This window comes from Thermobia domestica, chromosome 4 (assembly GCF_964235325.1).
Source record: "Thermobia domestica chromosome 4, izTheDome1.hap1.1, whole genome shotgun sequence".
Lineage (NCBI taxonomy): Eukaryota > Metazoa > Arthropoda > Insecta > Zygentoma > Lepismatidae > Thermobia > Thermobia domestica.
Window position 1 is genome coordinate 288,327,283 of NC_137457.1, and position 23,055 is coordinate 288,350,337.

The 23,055-nt window shown below is 37.3% G+C and overlaps 1 protein-coding gene across 1 annotated transcript in view; it reads left to right on the forward strand.

The window, feature by feature from the left end:
* Nucleotides 1-23,055, forward strand: part of LOC145684147 (apolipoprotein D-like) — a 41,268-nt gene that overhangs the window by 13,337 nt on the left and 4,876 nt on the right. The window contains exon 2 of the mRNA XM_081756096.1: nucleotides 16,067-16,295. Coding sequence (XP_081612222.1) covers nucleotides 16,067-16,295 — 229 coding nt within the window. The remainder of the gene's footprint in view (nucleotides 1-16,066; nucleotides 16,296-23,055) is intronic.

The window sequence follows — 23,055 nt, forward strand, 5'->3', positions numbered from 1 at the left end:
GTGAATCACGATGTTTTATTGGTTACTTCCTTTAAACATGCTTTAGTATATTAACCACTTCCGTTGCGTAATCAGAATTTCCCAGTCAATACAAATACGTAACATTCGATTTATGAATGAAATATCAGCGGTACTAACTATACAGTCGCTGAGGTAAAGTAAATCCAAAGGAAATGGAACAATATATAGTGATGTAAGCAGGAGGGTGATATGGCTTAAGCTCCGCCTTCCTTCCTTTTTAGCACAGTGACATCGAAAATAAATTTTATTTAAATGCACTATATTTCACTTGTGATTCCCAATGCTACAACCACCAAAAACAACTGTTTTACAGTCACGTCGTCGAACAACTGTTCGATCTTTAACCCAATATAAGATTTCAGCAGATTTGTTATATTGTGTTCGTCATCTTTCTGCAGCACACTAACATAAAGCTCTCCAGTATGATACTACAAACATAATTATATGAAGTGTAGCTCAAAAATATCATTAACTCTTAAACTTAAGCGTCACTTCAACTATAGTGATCGCGAGGAGTCGTGAAGTTTGACCTAGATTTACCAATGTCACCATTCAATAGAACGCGAGAGCGAGTCCCGGTCGTCAACCTCCCATTCATGAAATGTTGCCATTCTAGCCTCTCGCGCTTTGCGGAGAACATCATCTGAGGGTACAGTGTTGTTAAATTGCCACTAAGTTTCGATTTGTTGTTATTGTTGTTGTTGTTTTTTAAAAATACTTTTTTGTATTATTGTTATCGTTTAATTTGAATAATTGTTAGAGTTTATGTTATATTTCTTCAAGTCTGCTTTTTGTCTCTTGTTCGCCATGTCTTCTAATTTGGTAACATTGTTGGTGGTCTTCTGCTGTTTCACGATTTCTCAAGTTTGCGTTCGGAAAGCAGCTCCACGAATCGTGCTGAATTCTTCCGATGCACCACACGTGAGGCAAAGCAGTTCTATGATTGATGTAGTACTCAGGTTTCACGAGTTCTCGCGGTCACTGTATAATAATGTTCAAAGATGATGCGTACCGGAATATTAGTCGATAGATGTAATGCAACTGAATAAGATGATCTATTTCGGAACTAATGTTCATGCTTAGATTTCAAGAAAATGAAAAAAAAAGGATAATTTCTATGGCGCTACAAAGTATGGCGTTCATTGGCAAGAATGATTGGCAGTTTTTATTGTACTGAAAAATATTTATTTATGCGCTGCATGTGGTACAAAAATACGCTGTTGACTAGCAGATTTTTATTTGTGTATCTACTTTTGTTTGTGTTCTAATGGTGGTACACAATGATGCAAATATCTCTAGCCATTTCGCACATACTGCTTGTAAATACAGGGTGTCCCAATAAAATCTGTACTGTTTAACATTTTTTACAATTTAAAATTTAAAATTTAAAATTTAAATGTTACACTTTTTAACAGCTCATAAGTGTTAAAAACGATATTTCCAGCAGGATTTCCAGCACTTCCCCATTACCATCGCAACGTAAGAGCCTAGCGAATAGATGGATTGGACAAAGAGGCAGTATCGAGTTCCTTCCACGCTCACCAGATTTGACTCTTATGGATTGTTTTCCTATGGAGGCATGTCAATGTTCACAATGGTACAATGTTTATATCACAAGACCAACCACAATCAATGAGTTGAAAGCAACCATTGAAAATGAATGTGCCCAAATAGCAACTGCAACGTTTTGGATTTCATCTGTCAGCGCTATTAGCTGCGTTTGGACCACCACAATGAACAACAATTTGAACACTTTCGATAAATGGCTGGTTTCTACATTTGTTGACATTACATTTGATTTTTGAAATGTTTTCCGTATCATAATAAGTATTAGTGTCCCAGTCATTCAAAGGCTGTATTCATTTTATTGGAGCACTCTGTATTTTCTCTAAGCAAAATATACTGCTTACAAGTGTGTTAACTTTTAGTTCTCGTATGTACAGGCTAAGATTCGGGTCTAGTGGAACGAAGGCGTCAAGTGCAATTAAACATTGTATGCGTAAGCGACTTCAGAATTCAGTTATTTTTAGGTACTTATGCGTTTAAACAGGAACTTAGCTGTTTACATTCACGCACCAATTTTCAAAGTGTCTTCAATTTTCGCAAGAAATAGAAGAGGTGAAGGTGATCTGGCAAATATTCTTTAGCTGATCATAAACGAAGATACGTAAACCAAGATGGACGATAAACCCCCCCCCCCCCACACACACACATACTGCATATATGTATTGAATAAACACATCTAAAGGTGTCGACATTATACGTAACATATAAACTAGATTACAGGTAATATATATATACAGTGGCGTATTTAGGGGGGCTTTCGGGCTTAAGCCCCCCCCGGAAATCTTACTTACTATAGTAAAGTATATGAAATATTTTGCAGAATTTTCACATTTTCAGGCAAAGCCCTCCCCGAAACAAAATCGTAAACCAACATATATATGAACAATAATGTAATACAATTCTCATTATTGAAAAACAAGGTGTAAATATAGAAGGAAGGCACTAAACAGAATAAAACGAATCATGGAAATTAAGTGTAGCGAATTGTCATTCAATTGTAACGACTGATAACGGGTGATTTACAACTGTATATTACAGGGCGCAAAATTTAAAAGTCAGACGCACTCGCCAATCCGAAAATGATGGTCGTATCTCTCACGTACAAATTATGAGAGGTCCTTCCTCCCCCCCCCCCCCCACGGTCTTTGCTTTGACAAAGTGGACAATTCATATACATGTTAAAAAAAAAAAATCTTACCTTAAGGCTTCACGTTTATGTAGCGGTCTCTCTGTACTGAAGTACCAGTTGTCGATTGCAGTGATAACAGTATCTCATGCAAATATCATTTTTACAAAATATTTTATGTATTTACTTATTTTGTTAATTATTTATTTATCACTAACATCGAGAATGTAATTTTTTTTAACTATTCTAGATACTGGGCTTCCCCCTCTGTTGAGGCTCCAAACAGCGCGGGAAATGATCTCTCGCGTTAACGCGCCACTAGGCAAACCATTGAGGGTGGAAAAGGAGGGGCGAATTACAACTTCGTGAAAAGTTTACTTTTTATGTCCGTTGTGAAGATTTCATTCCGTGTTTTCTCTCACTCAGTTATTTTCATGCGAAACAGAAACTAAGCAGCCCTCTGGTCGACAGCTCTAAATTTCTAGTCGCCAATGTCAACCTGTCGACCGGAAATTTTGCGCCCTGAACTATTATCTCTGGTTAGTGGTGTCCCTGGTTCGATCCAGGCCAAGTAAGCTTATGGTAGATAACATCGTGTCAGTAGAATTTTCTCGGGGCACTTCCGTTTCCGATTATTATTGCACCAATTATTCCATCATCATTCAGTTGCTTTATTAATCCGTCTCCCTTAGTCTGAAGTGCAAGGGCGCCGATTTCTTTGTAAATTTGAGAGAGCCCATTCAGATGCAGAAAGCATATATGAGGATTTTAAAACAAATTGCATTCAAATAATGCCAAATTTACAAATACAGTAAGAGGGCCCAGATGAGCTTTGGGGGGACCCCTCGGGATCGGCGCCCTTACTGAAGTGCATAATCATTGGACGTTAAACTGAAAGATTTCATTTAAAATGTTCACGGAAGGAAATTTGATGGGCAAGTAGGCCTCATCTAAGAAATAAAGACCGCTATATTGTGTGGCTTGGCCATGGACAGGCTCTATTCGGCTTTATTCAGCTTCTATGTTTTACTTTATTTGTAGTTTCTATTGGGAATTAATGTAATGGGTAACAGAGGCAGTGTTCCAAACAGAATTTTTTGTTGGGGAAGGTCTAATAATACAAGACACTATGTTTAATCGAACAGATATTATTCTACAATTGAAAAAAATAAGTAATTTTTAACTACTTACACCTATATTGTCACGAAACATGATAAAATTAAATTGTTTTTATCAGAAAAGAAATAGTACAGATGATAAGTAAGGTCAAATCTTCGGTCCATATCAAGTATTTTTCTGCTAAACAAGTATAGTTTTATTAAGAAAGTATACAAATGTATATTGAGCTAAAAAGTTTTTTTTTTGGGGGGGGGATTGGACCCAGTGGACCCCCCGTGGGTACGTTCTTTTTCCAAACCTTTGCACGCCGGGAGCTTCGTAGTTCCCTTCACCGATTGTTTCTGCCTTGTACTTAGTTCCAAATAGGATTGGGTTCTTTTGCTGAAGTTTAACGGTCATATCTATCCGTAATGGATTTAAGAATGTCATTTTTTGATTGATTTTTTAAAAAAGGAAACAAATGGCGCTTTTGTCAAAAAAAAAAAAATGCATGGGCCTTGGGAAGACAATGCCCCACAAATTCTTGCATGAGGGTACATTGACCCTCCCGGTATTCTCATCTATGCTGATGATGTTTTATTGACATTCACATCATTTTGCCTGCAGCGAAGGTATATGGAACGAAACCTACAGTTTCAAGCGGAATCTGAACGACTATAGTATTCACCGGAATCGAACCTATGATCTCGCAGCAAAGGCACACACGCTAGCCATACACAAGAGCGAAATGTTCAAGATTTCTCGGTAGATAGTGTTGGTTGTCGTATGATCACAACACATGAATAGAGGAAACCAAAGAAAATCCCATAATAAATTAATTTCCGTACAAAGTTCTAAGTAAGGTAATATGTGTCCCCGTTAGGAAACCATGTAGAACCGTCTACCAGTTAATAGTGTATTTTGCTACATAGACAGTATATAACTAAATACAAAATCCTCCCTTAAAAAAGAAACTGTCAAATTATTATTGGCAATGAACGACACGTCACAAAAGTTCTTTTCTTCGACTGGAAGTGAGAATTTACCCCGAAACATGTAATCTTGTTGAACTAAATGCGATTTATCGACAGCCGGGGAGCACCCACGCTGGGAGTTCACCGTGTGTAGACCCCCACCCCCTAAAGCTTTGGAACTTAGAGAAACATTGGTACACTTTCTTAATGAACTATATAGTCTACTTGTTTAACAGAGAAATGACTGCAGGGGCGGATCCAGGACGGACTTCTGGGTGGGGGCGGTGGATTGTAATACTGCTACTTAGAGCTACTTTTAAGAGCTTCAAACTCTGGGATTGGTTTTATTCACATATAAAATAAGAAAGTTTCCTCTTCTAGAGGGGGGGCAATCGCTACCCCTGGATCAGCCCCTGACACAGATTAAAGATTTGATCTTATTCTTCATCTGCACTCTTTTTTTTTTCTTATAAAAAGAATTTACTTCTATTATTTCTTCTGCAAATATAGCTGGCTGTACATCGTATTTTTGGTTACAGAATATCACCGGTTCAATATTACGCAAGTTAGACGTAGTGTCTTGTAATAATGGACTTTCTTTCTCTCTGCAACCCTTTGGACCCCTCCCAACAAAAATTGCTAGGTACGTGCCTGATCGACAATACATGCCTTACATTGGACCAATGTTTTAGGTAAACAGAAATTGAAATTTAAAAATTAATAGACATTTTAGGGCATGTCTCATCAACCATAGACCCTACTATGTACTGTCGTCTTTTGTGTCATGATGAAGATCTTAAGGAGCTTATATTTTGCTGTTACTTTAATTTCAATGAGTGGCATGGTTCTCGTACAGTCAGTAACAAATGTTCTTTTCGTTTGGTAACATTTATTTTGGGAATAACTGTAGTATGGCAAGAAAGTACAATGCTGGTATGGCAGGAACATACATAAAATTATATTCTTTTTAATTTACTGAAACTTATTCTCAAATTTTTCTTCCATTCTGAAGTTGTTCACGAAACTAATTTCATCAAATGGGAAGAACTTTTGTCGCTAGCTATACATTGTCAATTTTTAAGTTTATAAAAAAAAAAATATTCGTTTTCCTCCATTTTCTCGAAAACTGTGCGTGACTTTTTACACTCACACATATCATTTTGATTAGTTCAATAAAACCTATCAATTAGTATATAAATAGGGTGTTTCAAAACAACACCGACAATCTTTGGGAGGTGATTCCTGACACCAAGATAAAACAAGAGTGACCAATCTGTACTTTCTTTCGGAGTTATAAGCTGCCGAAAACATGAAAAGGTGAGCCTTAAAAGCCCATTGCTCCAAAACTATGGTACCTACCGTAGTCGGATCAAGACTTCACTTAGGAATTATATGTGCCCTATCCAAATATTCACGTTTCAGAATCTTGCGGTACTTCCGCAACAGTTTTTGTATAGAGGTAGTTTGTGAGTACTTCCAATTAAATGTTCGTAGCCAAACTCCCTCTATAAAAATTGTTGCGTGAAAACCTTAGGATTGTAAAACATTTATTTTTGGATAGGGCACATATTAGTTGCTAAGTGAAGTCTTGCCCAGACTACGGTACGTCTCATAGTTTTGGAGCTATTTACCTTTAAAGATCATTTTCTCAAGTTTTCGGCAGTCTATAACTCCGAAAGGAACCATTTGTGCACCCAAGTTGGTCTATACTTTTTGTCTTATCTTGGTATATATATATATATATATATACAGAGTGGACAATTTATCTTGAGCATCATCTATGACGGAGAAACCAAAACAGAGAGAAAAGTGAAACTTTGCACGAAGCAACTTTAAGGACGAGGACATCTTTCCACATATTAAACAGAAATACCCAACAGTGTTGCCAACCCAATATAAAGTAATGTTTTTTTTTCAAATAGCACTACGTCAGATTATTACATATCAGCATGCCAAACAAAACTTAAAATACAATATTTATTGTTCAGTGTTGCAAACTAACGATGTTATAGTATCACAAACATCCAAACTTTGGAATATTCTATCACGCATACAGCACAATGGAGATAAACAGGATAATGCGCATCGAAAGTAAGATAGTGTTGGATATCATGGTCATGGTATGACTTGTTTTGAATGAAAAGGAACGAAGTTACTATATATATATATATATATATATATATATATATATATATATATATATATATATATATATATATATATATATATATATTGAGTGTTCTAAAAAGCGCACACGGGAAACTGGGCGCCATCCGGGACCTTAAACGTGGGACGTAAAACTCAAATATTTCATTTCATTTTTTTCAACCGCTATTGGGGAATCAAAATTTCACTATGTGCCAACGTCGCAGATCAACTTAGAACCATTAACATTGTTCCTCGAATCCATGAAGCAGTTATACAAATTCTTACGCTTACAAGTGGTGTTCATGTCAACGTTTATCGACATTAACAGCCATCTGGAAAGAGTCGATGTAACTATTTGATGGATTGGTAGATCTACCCTATGATTCTTTATCTGCGACGTTGCCACATGATACAATTCGCGTCTCTAGACGAGGACACGAAAGGTATACAATTATATATACTTTTCGCTTCATTTTGACTTGTACAGTATGTCTAATATACATTGTAACTCGGAGTATGTGATAGTACAACTTTTGAACCTGAAGAGATACACAGATACTGGTTATACCAAAATGAAGCTTTGTTTATGCATGTATTTTTAAACTAGGAAGCAACGATTCAGGTAAACTCGAAACCTCACAATGTTGCCATATATGACCGAAGATGTAAATCAATTGTTTTACAAAACACGCAAATTGACTCATATCTCGTATGGACATTGATGTATGGATGTCTTGTCGTTAATTTTCAGTTTGTTTAGTTGAAGTGCCTTGGAAACTATGGAGCAGAAAGATTTTTTTTTATTTCCACCGATAACCAATCGAATGAGGCCTCTATAAGTGGGAAATAGTTTTCATAAATTAATATTCTGAATTGGTAACACTGCTGATGTTTCATTGCATCAAAAGGTGTGTTAAGGATCTGTCTACATTATTCAATTCCTGAAAACAATGAAAAAGAAACTTCGAAATGATCATGATAAAACTTTTACTTACATGCACCCTGCAACATTCCTATTCATTTCTATGAGGCTACCGTAACAGCACAAGATGTGCTAGGCATGTGCCATTTAAGTGTCCCAGCTACTTTTTAGGTACCCAACACTTGACACATATGATATTCATGTGCTAAGTATGTACTTCAGCTACCTACAGTTTTAAGTACTTGTTACACCTAATTGATATTTGAAAGTATGTACCACAAATATAGCATTTATGTACCTGGCTCAGTTTCGCACCCTAACAGTCATTTGTTTTTATGTCGTCACCTAAGACATATATCTGTCATGTTCTAGGTACGTCCTTTAGGTACATACTGTTTCAGATGCTCTAACAGCACAAGATTTGCTAGGCATGCGCCATTTGGGTGTTTTAAATTCATCTCCCACATTTGATTTATTTGTTGCTTCTTTTTCTAAGCGATTGTGTACTAGAAGAAAGAAACGCATCAAATTTATTAGATGGCAACTGTCACCGATCATTTGAAAGTGAATATGGAAGAACCATGAAATAAAGTAAATAGACACTCGTCATTTTGTTATAAAATTACATGGCGAGCAGATTTTATCTGCTCCCAAACGGTTATAGTCGAATATACGCGGTTAAATTAGCACTCTGATTAGCCAAATTCAAAAGACCTTCTACAATTTATCTCTCTACAAGCGACGTTCTCTTCATCGTTTCTTTGGCCAAGTCATACGTTCGTGAGACTTCGTGCTATTCACATCGTCTCCCGCTCGCTGTTAGTGTTGTAACACACGACGAGTCGATTTAAGTTTGTGTACTGTGCGATTATCTTAGTGGGATATTGAATTTATTAGTGTCTTCTAGCTCTTCATATCTTTATTTCTTCGAGTGATTTTGTGGTCGTTCTACGACGAAATTTCGACATGAGTTGTTTACGTGAAAATACCTTACGTATAAATTTTGGTCAAGTAAGTCAAAAGCCTTCTACAATTTTTGTCCATGAATGAATCCGAAACACGTTTAAATTAACCATAGATCAAATACACAGCATTGAACTGGACTATATCAAGAAACAACTGTATATTAAGTTAGTCAACAAGGTTCTGTGTGAACGAATTCTATCTTCTACTCATGGTGAAGTCAAATTCACCGATAGTGACAAGGAATATTTACTTCCTATTGATCTCGCTGACAACAGTATTACCGTCGTTAAGGTGTCTTTGTGCCCCATGGAACTTAGTAATCAACAGTTAACACGAGTGTTTTCTCAGTATGGTGAAATACAGTCAATCCTAGACGAACAGTATTCTGCGGATCATGTCTATGTCACCCGTACTGGACGTAAATTAATTAAAATGAAGGTTAAACAAAATATTCCTTCATTTATTACTGTGTGTGGTTTGCGCCTCTTCTGTAGTTATTCCGGTCAAATCCAAACTTGCGCGTTGTGCAATTCACAGGACCATTTTGTTCAAGAATGCCCCCGAAAAAAAGGTCCGCCCTTCAAAGTTCACCCGCCAGTTCGCAGTTCTCCACTGCCACCGCTTCGTACCCCTTGTAATCTCCCACATGAAAAGGTGTCTCTGCATACTGATAACTATACGGAATTTCCTCTGCTCGCGTCTGCTCACCCTGGTATTTCTTCAAGTCCTGACGTTCCAGCACCTGAAACATCCCACGATCCCGTCATTCGCCCCGACCTACAAATGGAAGAAGATCGTACTACTGACCCGGAAGTTATTGCCCCTCTGGAATCTACTGCAGTACCTCAGTCTACTCCTGAATGCAAGGCTCAAGAAATTCTCAAGGAAGGACAACTAGCTCAGGTAGGTGACCAACAGTCAGTAAAGGACTTACAAATGGATTCTAGTGCTCCCTTGGACCACGATAATCAGTCTGTTGTGCCATTGGTAGCCGAATCGAATACCAACCGTGACCGGAATGTGCAATCACTCACAAGTGATTCCGCCAGTGAATCCGATCTTAGTGCTCCTGTATATGAAAAACGTAAACTTTCCAAATTATAGGCAACTGTTACTGGAGTTTCAAAAACTTCTAAAGGAGGTCGTTCTTCAGATGTTACACCTGTTTCAGGTGCACGAACACGGGCCACCTTGAAAAAGTTGAAAGCTGGTACACCTGTTGGGGAAGATTTATAATTATCTTTTTTGTATTATTGTGGTATCATTTTCAGCCCTTTATGCAGTGTTTACCACTTCGTTTCACTTTCTTTTTGTTTATGTATAGTTTTAGTTTTGCCACCATTAACCTAAATGGATTTACTTCTCCTGTTAAACAAGAAGCGTTAAGAGATTTTATTTACAAAGCAGGTATTGATGTGTTGTTCGCTCAAGAAGTGGCCCTTCCAGAATATGGTTCTCTTTCCAATCATACATGCTATTCTCGTTTTACAGAGAATGGGCTAGGTACAGCAATTATATATCGTAGTGATCTAGCTTTTAAGACAATTAATGATTACCCAAATGAACGAATCTCCCTTGGTATGCTTGAACGCATCAAATTATGCAATATTTATGTCCCCTCTGGTTCTCATAACAAGAGAGAGCGCCAAGATTTCTTCAATACTGACCTTGCTCAGGCTCTATTTAATGGTACTCACCCTTGTATATTAGGTGGAGATTTTAATTCCGTTTTACAACCCATTGACCAGACTCCGAACTTTAACTTTTCTCCCGAACTCCAGCGCATAGTAAATACGTATGATTTAGTGGATGTGTGGCGTCATTTTCGACCCGCTGAACCGGGTCACTCATTTCATACTACACACTCATCTAGTCGCTTGGACCGTTTTTACATAAGCCGCTCACTTGTTGCACAAGTGCGCCATATTAAGCTCGAACCTGTTTGTTTCAGTGATCACTATGCTCTAATTATGAGAATAACCCTACCAGTATCCAAATTTTTGAGAAGTAGTCCCCTTTGGTATTTTAACACCTCTATACTTATGGACCCTGAGTATCAGCATTTAATTCGAGAGGAATGGCGGATCTTGTTTCCGTTAATATCACGCTATCAGGGCAAACTTATGTATTTTGGGACAAGCGAATTAAACCTAGATTTCGATCCATAAGTAAACAATATTGTATTCAACGGACCCAGGCATACAATACTCAATACAACTATTACTCTAGTCTTCTCAAAGAATACATGCAAGAACAATTGTACATTAAGTTAGTCAACAAGGTTCTGTGTGAACGAATTCTATCTTCTACTCATGGTGAAGTCAAATTCACCGATAGTGACAAGGAATATTTACTTCCTATTGATCTCGCTGACAACAGTATTACCGTCGTTAAGGTGTCTTTGTGCCGCTTTAAGGCTTTAAGGCTTACAAGTGAGCGGCTTTAAGGTGTCTTTAGGATAGAACAAGAACATGCATGCAACAATACAGGCCGTCCGGTCAGGCCTCAAATTCAAGAAATCAAAGCGCATTTATTGTCGTTGCATAAACAACACATGCGCGGTTTTTTTGTTAGAAGCAAACTTGTCCAGGCCGATGACACGGAACAAGCTAACATCGTGCAAATTCACAAAGAACGACTCAGAGGCAAACAAAAGCTAATTTCTTCTATTAAGGGCAAGGATGGCCAAATTTATGAAGGTTCGCAGGTCCTTCCCCAATTTGTTCAGTATTATAAACAATTGTATACAAAACCTAATGTACATAATGAAGATGAATCTCTTTTGGACTTTATTCCTCTAAACCTAGATGTAAATGCTCAAGAGTATCTCAACAGTCCCTTCACACTTGATGAACCAAGAGATCAATTCAATTAGGGAAACGTGGTAAATCTACTGGTATTGACTCTTTACCATTAGAATTTTATGTTACTTTCATTGATATTCTTGCCCCGTTTCTTACGGATCTCTTCAATGAATATCGAGATACCTGTACCTTAGGGGAATCTCTATCCACGGGTATTACTGTATTAATCCCTAAACTGCCTAACTCTAACTTCATAGACAATTATCGTCCTATCAGCCTTTTAAGTGCAGACTTAAAAATTTTAACACGATGTCTCGCGCTTCGTATGAAACAATATCTGGGAGAGTTATTAAGTTCCTGTCAATATGGACATGGGCAACAAGCTTTAATTCATGAAGCCTTAGCTAACATAAGAGATTTTATAGCCTATCATGAGACTGCCTCTCCTACGCCCGTTGCTATTTTATCTACCGATTTCTCGAAAGCTTTTGATAGGGTATCACACGAGTATCTTTTTAAAGTTCTACAAAAATTTGGTTTCAATGGCGCCTTTTTGTCCATGCTCCAAGGAGTATATCATAACAGGACAACTAAATTAAAACTCAATGGTAGTCTCAGTTGTGTCATTCCTTTCTGTAATGGTATTCTTCAAGGTGATAGCATATCGAGCCTTTTATTCAGTTTCTCGGTTGCACCTCTCATATACGCGGCACAAACCAGACTCACTGGCATACAAGTTTATCAAGCTTCCATTTCTGTCGCAAGTTATCTTGATGACGTTCATTTCTATGTTAACAGTATTTCTACCTTAGAAGATATTTAGAGCCTTTTACACAGGTATCAACAAATTTCTGGAGCGATTTTAAATAAAGACAAAACAAAACTACTATGTATACACCCCGAATACCGGACTACATACAGTTCGCACTATACGATTGCTGACTCAGTTAAAATCCTAGGTATTGAATGGTTCAATAACACCAAACAAACCATTCACTACAATTCTGACATAATTGCAAACAAAATACGTGGTCTTTTAATACAGCATAAGCCTCGCAATATGAACATGATCAGTAGGAATTCATTTCTCAAACAAAAAGCATTGAGTCTTTTGTGGTATTTCTGTCAGATTTTCCCTCTTCCCACAAAAACATATAACTTCCTCAACAGTCACGCTTTGTTCTTTCTGTGGAAACACAAGCTCTTGAGAATTGCACGTGATCAACTTGAGCTTTTACCAGCTCAGGGTGGCGTAGCTTATGTAAACATAGCCCTCCAGGCAAAATCACTACTGCTGAAAAGAAGCATTGAATTGTTTACGAACGATAGGGTCAGTGTGTCGTCATCTGTTCTCTCCGCATGTTTAGGTTGCATTGACCTTGAAGCTCCGATTCATATTTTTCCTTGGGGAATTAAATTCCCACACTTGTGTGAACCCGTCTTAGATATCGCTTATGCATTAATTGAACGAGCACAAATTGAGTTAATGCCTGTCAAAGCACTCTACCGACATTATCTCAGAACGCAACATATCGTCACGCCCCACATTCAATTGAAAGAACCACAACTTCATTGGAATTATATTTGGCAAAATATTAATGCTCCCTTTTTAACTACCCAGCAACGATCTCTTTGGTATTTTATCGTTAATAATAAATACGAAACGCGAGACAGACTATATCAGCTCGGTATAGTATCTTGTAATCTGTGTGACTACTGTCATAATATAGATACTCTTGAGCATCGCTTCCAATACTGTACAGAGATTCAACATATATGGACCAAATTTAGTACACTCATAAGTAAGATTTGTCATTCTTCACCATCTCATATTACTGCTACTGATGTTCTGATATATCCAGATTTTAACTATTTTCCTAAAGCAAAAAATAACAGTGTAGTCTGGCTCGCTGCATATACGCTTCTTTATGTGCTCACCACACATCGACCATATCATGTCGATGTGTATTTGTCTTATTTAAGGTACCATTTGCAGCAAATGAATGTGCAGTATAAACAACACTTCGCAAATTATTTTGTTGTCTTAGCTCCATAACAATTCTGTAAACTTTTCAGATTTATAACCAGTTTTTTTTTTAAACAACTCGCTCTTGTATTGCTTTTATAACTGTCTAATGTACATGTGATAGAACTGCTAATAAAGAATTAAAAAAAAAAGTCGGAAGAGTATACGGCTAGTAATCCAAAGGTTGGTGGTTCGCGCCCACCCGCCGGTACATTTTCTTTACTTGTTTAAAGTTTTTTTTTTTTAAACTCACCTTAATGTAAACAAATTACGCATAAAAGCAATTTAACATATTTTAGGGGAGTAATTTCGTGGTTCATTGACGCTTACAGCATGAGGAACATACCTAGAACATACTAGGCACATTCCCCAGGTACATGTCAGACATATGTCTAGGGGCGGACAGACTGTGACTATCATTTGCCATCCATGTGATTTCTCTCTCAGAGGTACATAAGGCACATACTAGACACTGTGCCGTTAGGGTACTTAAACCAAGAAGTATACAAGAACAATCCTTGAGCTATACAAGACCTGGAAACAAACATTCGCAGTGCCATTGAGAACATTAACACTTCTACTCTTCGTAAAGCTGCTGCCAACATGGGGAAACGTGTGAACCAGTACTTGAATGAAAACAGGGGACACTTCCAGCATCTGCTGTAGAGCTGATAACTCATTTCGTGATAACAGCAGTGTTGCCGATTGTATGTAAGTAAAAGTTATATCATGATAATTTCAAAGTTTCTTTTTCATGTTTTCAGGAATTGCATAATGGAGCCAAATCCTTAACACACCTTTTGATGCACTGAAACATCGGCAGTGTTGCCAATTCAGAGTGTTAATTTATGAAAACTACGATTTCTCTAGTTCCCTCTTACAGAAGCCTCATTCGGTTCGTTATGGGTGGAAACGAAAAATTCTTTTTTTCTGCTCCATAGTTTCCAAGCTACTCCAACTAAACAAACTAAAAACTAACGACAAAACATCCATACATATGAGTTATGAGCAGTGTTCGAAGTGGAAAAAAAGCACGGCTATTTAAATATTGTCTTGATCACTGAAAAACCAGAAACGATATGTCCTCATTACTGAAAAATCAGAGGCGGTATGGCATACCACCGCATACCGTCTCACTTCGACCACTGGTTATGAGTCAATTTACGTGTTTTGTAAAATAATAATAATAATAATAATTTACACTTTCGTTTATATCTGGCAACATTTTGTGGTTCTTAGTGTACTTCAATCGTTGCTTCCTACTTTAAAAATATATGCATAAACAAAGCTTTATTTTGGTATAACCATTATTTGTGTATCGCTTCAGGTTCAAAAGTTCTATCATCTCAAACTCCGGGTTGCATTGTATATTGAACACCCTGAATAATAATGCTCTATAGTCCATGGGCGCCATTTTTAGAACTCCCATATGTATATACGAGAGCAAGTCAAAAATTATCTACACTTTTCATTCTTCAGTTTATTTACATGAAGCTAGGATTATACTATGCACATCATTTTTCTACGTAATCTCCCTCCTTATCAATGCACTTGGCCCAACGGTCAACGAGCTTACGTATTCCTTCCAAATAAAGGGTTTTCGGTTGGTCGTGAAGCCACTTTTGCATCGTGCACAGACTTTATGAAAACCGAGCTTGTCGTGGATGATTTGATGGGCAGAGCCATCACTGATGTTCAAAGCAGATGCTACCTCATTGATCGATAGTGATTCGCCTATTCGCCAGAACCATCTCTCGAGCTTGCTGACTGTTGTCATCTGTAGTGGAGGTTGATGGCCGTCCTGCTCCCTCTGCATGCGTTACACTTGTTCGACCACTTTTAAACTTCTCGAGCCACAAAAACACAGTTTTACGTGATAGTGCACTTCTCCCATATTGCGATGATAGTCTGCGATGAGTGACTTTTGACACCCTCCGACCAGAAGAATCAGATCGTTGTTCCTCTTTGGTACAAACTTCTAATGGAACAGCCATGATATATCTGCAACAGAAGGAAGAAAAATGGAGGAATTAAGATCACACTTTCACAGCATTACCACAACAGTATAACAATAAAATATGCGAGGACAGAAGACAAAGTGCGCAATGTAAGAAAAGTTATGGCAAAAGTGTAGGTAATTTTTTATTTGCCCTCGTATATATATAGGGTTTAACGAAAAAAAGTTGTCCATAGATTATATATATATATATATATATATATATATATATATATATATATATATATATATATATATATATATATATATATATATATATATATATAATCTATGGACAACTTTTTTTTCGTTAAACCCTAATAATATTGTATAATTCATTATCTAACTTAGACTATGTGAATATCATGTCTCTTTATAACACTGTTTACTGTTATTATTTATATATATATTTTTTTCAGTTCCTAGGTCAGTGGTTTGTTGTCCAGTATTATTCAAGCTCAGAAGAGGCTCTTGCCTATCGCTGTATGAGAGCAGTGTTCTCCATGTCGCCTAACAAACTAGAAGTCTGTATGAACTTCACATATAGCTTTACAGATGACCCAATCTCTGAGAAATTGCTTGGGAACATCACGTGGGCAATTCCCAACTCTCGACAGCCGGCACACTGGGTCCACGCAGAAGACACATGTAAGTAGATTATGATAATGATGATGATTTAGTTTTATCGTCTCTCTTAGCAACAAGGCTATATGAGACATGTGCCTACAGGTTAACGTGGAATCCGAACTATATGAGCTCTCGTCGTGAATCGAACCTGAGTCTCTTACGTCAAAGCCGCGTATGCAAAATGCTTAGCTACGAGGGAGCTCTGCAAATGCAAGTAGAAATAAATATAAGATTTTAAATAGTGTTTTTTTTTTAAATGCTTTTATTTGTTAATTTTTTTGTTTGTTTGTTAATATCAAATCTTGTAACTTAAATTTCACTCGCTTCTGTATAACCAACTATAGTTTTGAAATTTTGTAGATATGTAAATCAGTGTTGCCAACAGGTGACTTCAGAAAATAGCTAAATGACGCAACGAATATTGCTAAAAATGGTTAAAACTTTCTAAACCAAAAGTTAAATTAATGTAACGGAATTTAACAATAAAGAAGCAAAATTTCAGTGATTGTGTATGTGGTAGTAGTGTTTTAAAATAAAATACTTTCACCAGTAGTGGCGAAACGGGGTTTGTTCCCTCACCCACAGATCTAGAAAATAAATCCCATTCTAATGGAGTTTCATAACTTAAGGGGGCTCGAACAGTTTCCCCCTGCCACCCCATGTGGTCTGTGGGAGCTTTATCGCAAACACTGACTTTCATCTTTAACGCGTACTTAAAATGTTTACAATCAAGAAACTGGCGTGCTCACTAGTTCGATCTTCCCGGATCCACCAATTGTTCACAACTGAGCTCTCCCACTCCTGGATCTCATAGTGTAAACATAGGAGGGATGAAGAACTGCTTGTGATTACCTGAGATCGGAGAGAATCGTTCCGTAAGCATACGAGAACTGAAATGCTTTATTTTTTCTGAGTATTCAAACTGTATATCATAATTGTAACAATTGTATAGCATATGCGCAATGAAGTATAGAAAAGGCACTCTACAAATTATTGTACGCAAACAGTATACTACACTCATTGTATCATATAAAAAGGGAATGTTAAAAGGGTGACACGTGACCACAGCTGTTGCAGCAGCCAAAAATTCAGTCAGTGTCGAGAAAATTGCATTTCAAATAGTGCATTACCATCACTAGTAACTGCTGCAATAGATAATGGAGAAGCATCAGTATAAACCACTATCTGAAGTACAAATTCTTCCCAGATAGTCTTTACTTGCTTAAGGTGCTTTAAATTTATTGAATTTCTTTCTGCATCCCCAACTTCTGCAATAATTTTAGCTATAAATCGGTGGGACTATTTGTCTAGCACAATACCAGAAATATGCCATCCATACTGAATATATACCCAAAATACACTTTCGTAAATCAATTATGCATTTAAATTAACTATGTGGAAATGAAATTTAGAGAATTTTGATTCGCCTAGTAAGATAAGTAAAGAGTAGATTTTGATCTTGTAGAAGAAGTACTATTATTGCAACTAGAGAGATTATCAATGTAATAAATGATATTTTATTCTGTTTTTATTCACAACTTTAGAAAGGTTTATATTGAAAAAGTTATTCAACTACGTATGCACATTGCACCTTTTATCGTAGAATTGGCCAACCGCTTGGCAACTTGCTGGTAGAAGATGAATCTCATGCCGATAAATGTCCTGAGTTTTGTAGTTGAAGAAATTTCTCAGAGAAAGAGTTTTGCAACACGCTAAGCAGGTGATATCTGCAGGACCTAAGTCTGGAGGATTATCATTGAGGATGGTGGCTTCTCGACCGTTGACGAGGCCTGAATCCTTCGATCGCAGTTCTGCTGACAATCTGTCCAGGTGTTTACAATAGAAAGTAGCATTGTAGTTGTTCGATTAGGATCCAGGACCTTGTTATTCCTTATTCCTTTGATATTTTATCACACACTTACTTATACCTTCTTGGGATGAAGTTCTGATTTGGATGTCGATAGCAGCACTTCAAAACCGCGCGTACAGTCTTGCATTCTTTATATTACGGTAAGAACCAACTCTTCTCGTCGTTCGTGAGAATGTGTGGGGAGAAATGGTGTTTTCTGTACCGAAAAGGTAAGGAAACACAGGTCACGACTTTCCTACTTCTTGGATTTGCTAATACGATTTTTGAACGAAAGATCGAACTTTGTGGTTAAATCCAGAGCACTTTGGGACTCTTTCAACAACTGTCTTTTGTACCTGGAAGGTATCCGCTAGTTTCACTGTGATTGGTTTCAGCTTATTTCTTATGACTTCATCAAAACTTTCGAAAAGCACTGCTGGATGTCCAGGTCATAGCTGATCTTGATTGGTTCTGTTTCCACACTGAATTTTCGAAAGCAGCAAGGATATGTGGTATTATCAAGTCTGCCACATATACCTGGCAAATGTTGCGGCAGGCTGCGGAAGCAGTACTACCTTTACCCAACTCGAACTCAGAAACCAGTGTCTGGTGTGTTCCTTATCGGTTTCCATTTCACGCAAGAGCTCTTTGTGTATACTCTCTGCATACGAACAAAATTAACGTGTAACGTTATTTCACTGCAAAAGAACAAGAAAATTTCCAGAAGATTTGTACTCTTGAGACACTCTGTATAAATATAGTGCGGGGTGTTTGTAAGTCAAATATTCTCTAAAAGTACCGAATTTAATATATCATGTTCAAGAATCAAGTACGTATAAATCAAGTACACTCACCAAAATTCTTTAGTTTGGTTAATTACAGTTTAACGCTCCTTTTCAGTATCGAGGGTAAATTAGACGGTAGCCACTATTTAAAGTGGGATCAGACCCACTATTCAGGTTTATATTCTAGGCAAGCATCCTCCTAAGGAATTGTAACCCGGGCCACGAGCACAGAAAGCACATCCGCTCAAGCCAGTTTTTCCTGTCTAAAACAGGACTCACAGACGTCATGATTTAGCCGGGACAGTTCTGGCTAGAGGTCTGCGCGGATATAAAATATCGCATACGCATCCGTACCGCATCCGCAACATCTCTATCCGCATCCGCAGATAATGCGGTAGCAAACATATACGACTTCTATAGTAGTCATGATTTCCGAAAATATTTTTAAACACATTTTAAATAGTTGTGTAGTTTTTCTGATTCAAACGAAACAATACATTATATCAGTTTCCTCGTGACCAAATTCCAATTACGCTAAATAAAATGCGATATAAACCGTACAGATACAAATTATAAATTACTGAACGATCTATGTACTTACCCAAGTTCTACAAATGCAGATGTAGGAAACCATATCCGCAACTTTATCTGCTATCAGCACAGAAAAGAAATATAGTATATATCCGCAGATACTCATTTTGATGCGGATATATCGGCGGTTATCCGCTTCCGCTCAGACCTCTAGTTTTGGCTATCATCTTTTCTCCTGATCCAAACGAATTACTCGGGGCTGCCAATGTCCTGGTTTCTCTCCAAATCATCAATGAATATCATTCGTGCGATATTGAAAGAAAAAAAATCCCGGATTTATTTGTCATCAATTCCGTACTGATAGGAAATATCTACTCTCTGTCACTAAATGAGATTGTACGATACGACTAAACTTATTTGCAATGTGCATTAGATTTCTACTACTACAAGGGTTGACCATGTTGATTCCAGGAAAGAGCAAGTGTATAACTATTAATACAGTGTAATTTTCAAAGAGTCTCCTGGTTTATTAGTCTCAAAATATGGGGACACTAGTCTAAAACTAAAACACTGATCGTCTTCCGTTTGTTTTGTATATTTACTTGAAGCAATTGGACAGAGATTTGAATACAGAAACTTGAAAAACTATTAGAAACATCCACACCCGGAGTGGTACTTGAATCTATGACAGAAGTTAACGCTTCAGAAGCCACTTTTACGAGGATGGATCTAAAAGTAATGCCTCCTGTGGCATAAAAATTTATTAATGGACATACAACAACAAAATGTATTACAGATCATGGCCTGAACCATCCTCTACGAAAACTACCGTTCAATACAGACTCCATGATTTTGAACAAATTTGCACCATCCCAGGTATCGAAACCATTTTGAAAAAGTTCAAAGGTTTGCTTTTTGACCATTGATTTTAAAGCTGTTTTAGCGCAAACGTTGTGATACCCAAATCAGCAATTATTCCTTGGGCAGACCCATACGAGACATTCAATACATCAGTAGCATTTGAACTGTAATGCGCCTGTTTCCTCAAATCAATTCATCAGCACGTTCTCGATTTGCATCTGTGACTGATGTCGGCCGGCTGCTTCTTGGTTTATCTGCAATTTCTGTTTCGAAACTTCTTTATCCAACACTGCACATTGCTGATGTCCACTACAGCGTCCTCATAAACATTTTTCAAGCAATTATAGATTTCCTTAAGTAGACAATGTTGTTTTGCCAGAAATTCAATGACGACTCATTCTTTTAGCTTCATATCCATGATTCTAATCAGTCAATCTGAAAAGAAAAGACAACATTAGTGAGTGAGGCTATTTCTATGATATCATGTACAGATAGTTCAATAGCTGTAACAGAAACAAAATTGTAGCGACGAGGCATTACTTTTTGATCTACACTCGTATTATTACTAAGATGGTGACGTGGTTCTGTAATCTAGCTCATTTGGAAGCGAGGTAGTGGGTGGGGAACGGCTTGCACTATGATCGGATCGTCTTGTAGGACGATCTGCACATCCAGCCACTGGACTGGTATTCAAGCTTCGTCCGTTGTTCGGAGCCCTGTTAATTGGGGATTCTGTTCTTCATAATAGAACACGTTGTTACATAACATTTTTAGACCACTCGGCTGCGAGGGGACGCGGTGGTGGTAGAGCGTTCACCTCCGGTGCTTGGGGTCCCTGGTTCGATCCCAGCTCACGTTATGTGGACTTTGTGGTGGACAAACACCGTGCTTGTGGGTTTTCTCGGGGTTCTCCCGTTTCCTCCCACTTTCTTCATTCCACCATTTCACTCATTTCTCATCATCACCGTCTCCTTTAGCCTAGCCGGCATAACTTTTTCGTAACTAGGACGTAAAACTTTTTCGCGGCTACGGATGCGGACACTCACTTTCATAAAAGGGAACACTTTCGTTGATAATATTATGTACAGCAAGTTGGGCTATCATCCAAATTTGTCTTATATATACTAAGTTATTTTCTAATGTAAAAGAAAAAAAGTTCTTCCATGCGAAAAACATGTGAAAAGCACTATTCTTAAGATTTTCTTTGGAGCTACCATAATGTGGCAAAATAGTCACAGTATCTTAGAAGACATGACAGAAACCATTTGTTATTGTCATGCAAATTCTGACATTGAGCGGTCTAACATGAGAGAATTTATTTGTCCACTGAATACGTAAGTGATTCGCGTATGCGACTGACACGAGCATACAAATAATTCTTTCTGGAAGTCAGTGGCGGCTAATGTAAGTGTTGCAGCGTTGCGCAACGACCAAAGTATGTCAAGAAATAAATATTATTATTAATAGCAGTAAAGAACAGAAACATACTTTTTAATACTTGCATATATACACTTTAAATAACTTATTTTTTACTTCTGTAACTATCCGTTCCGTTAATCCATTTTAAAAAGCGAAAAATAATCCGTCATAGAGTCTCTAATTTACATTGTGTTGCAGCGAGCATGCAACGACCAGATTCCTTCAGCGCGGGAATTGGAGCAAATGTTAAGTCTCCTTTTCCCTATCTCAGAAGTTAAAGGGACTGGTCGTTGCAGTGCTTCTGCAACACAGCACGATTTCCAGTGAACGAGAAGGTTTTTTACGCTAAATAAGATTTCTGAATTTTCTTTCACTAGCAATTAACAAATGGAATTTGTTTTTATGCATTCATATTTTTAAATTACGGGACCATACTGAAGCAAATCAATATAATGACAATTAAAAAAAGTGATTGTAAAATTACAAAATAAGAAAGAAAATATCTAGTAGAGGAGAAAACAAATGAAAGTAGACCCACATTTACAAGTTAATTCTTAGCTTATATTGATAATGAAGGCTTCTTCTACAGTAATTTGTGAATCAAATATTAATAAGTCAGTATGTAGAATCGCTCCCCCCCTCCTCTGTGGATAGTATTTTAGTATAAACATATTTCTTTTATAAAATAAGTATATTTTGATGGGGAACTCCACATTGAATTTGGGACTAATTAGCAATGCTCAGGGGCGTAGCCACGAAGTGGTCCACCGGGTCCGGACCTCCCAAAAATTTCGAAACTTGACTAACATTTGTAGACTTTCTTAATAAACTATACTTTTCTAACACAGAAACGATTGATGTAGGCTAAATATTTTATTTTACGCCTCATCATGTACTCTTCTTTTCTTATAAAAATAATCGTTCTATCATTTTTTCTAAAAATATAGGTGACAGTAAGTATGAATTACTTATCGTCTTTTCGGGTGCAGTATAAGACAGGTTCCATATTATGTAGAGGTATTAGACCTCCCTCAAATACTTTGGACCCCTCCCAGTTAACATTTCTGGGTGTAGAACTGGCAGTGCTGTTTGTTTTGATGTTCTTTGATTTTTTTGGCTTCTGTTACATGCTGATCCTTCATCTGGCGGGTTTCGAGGTTTCCTTTCCATAACATATCACATTGGTAGGCATTGTTTCGCCTCATGTGGAAGTATATTTTGTTCATCGTGCATTGCGTAACAAGCAAGGCGGATGATTTGGAATGTAGTTTTTTTCTTTTACGCACGTGTGTGTGTGTTGATGTATGAATATGTGACATTTGGAATTCATATACCA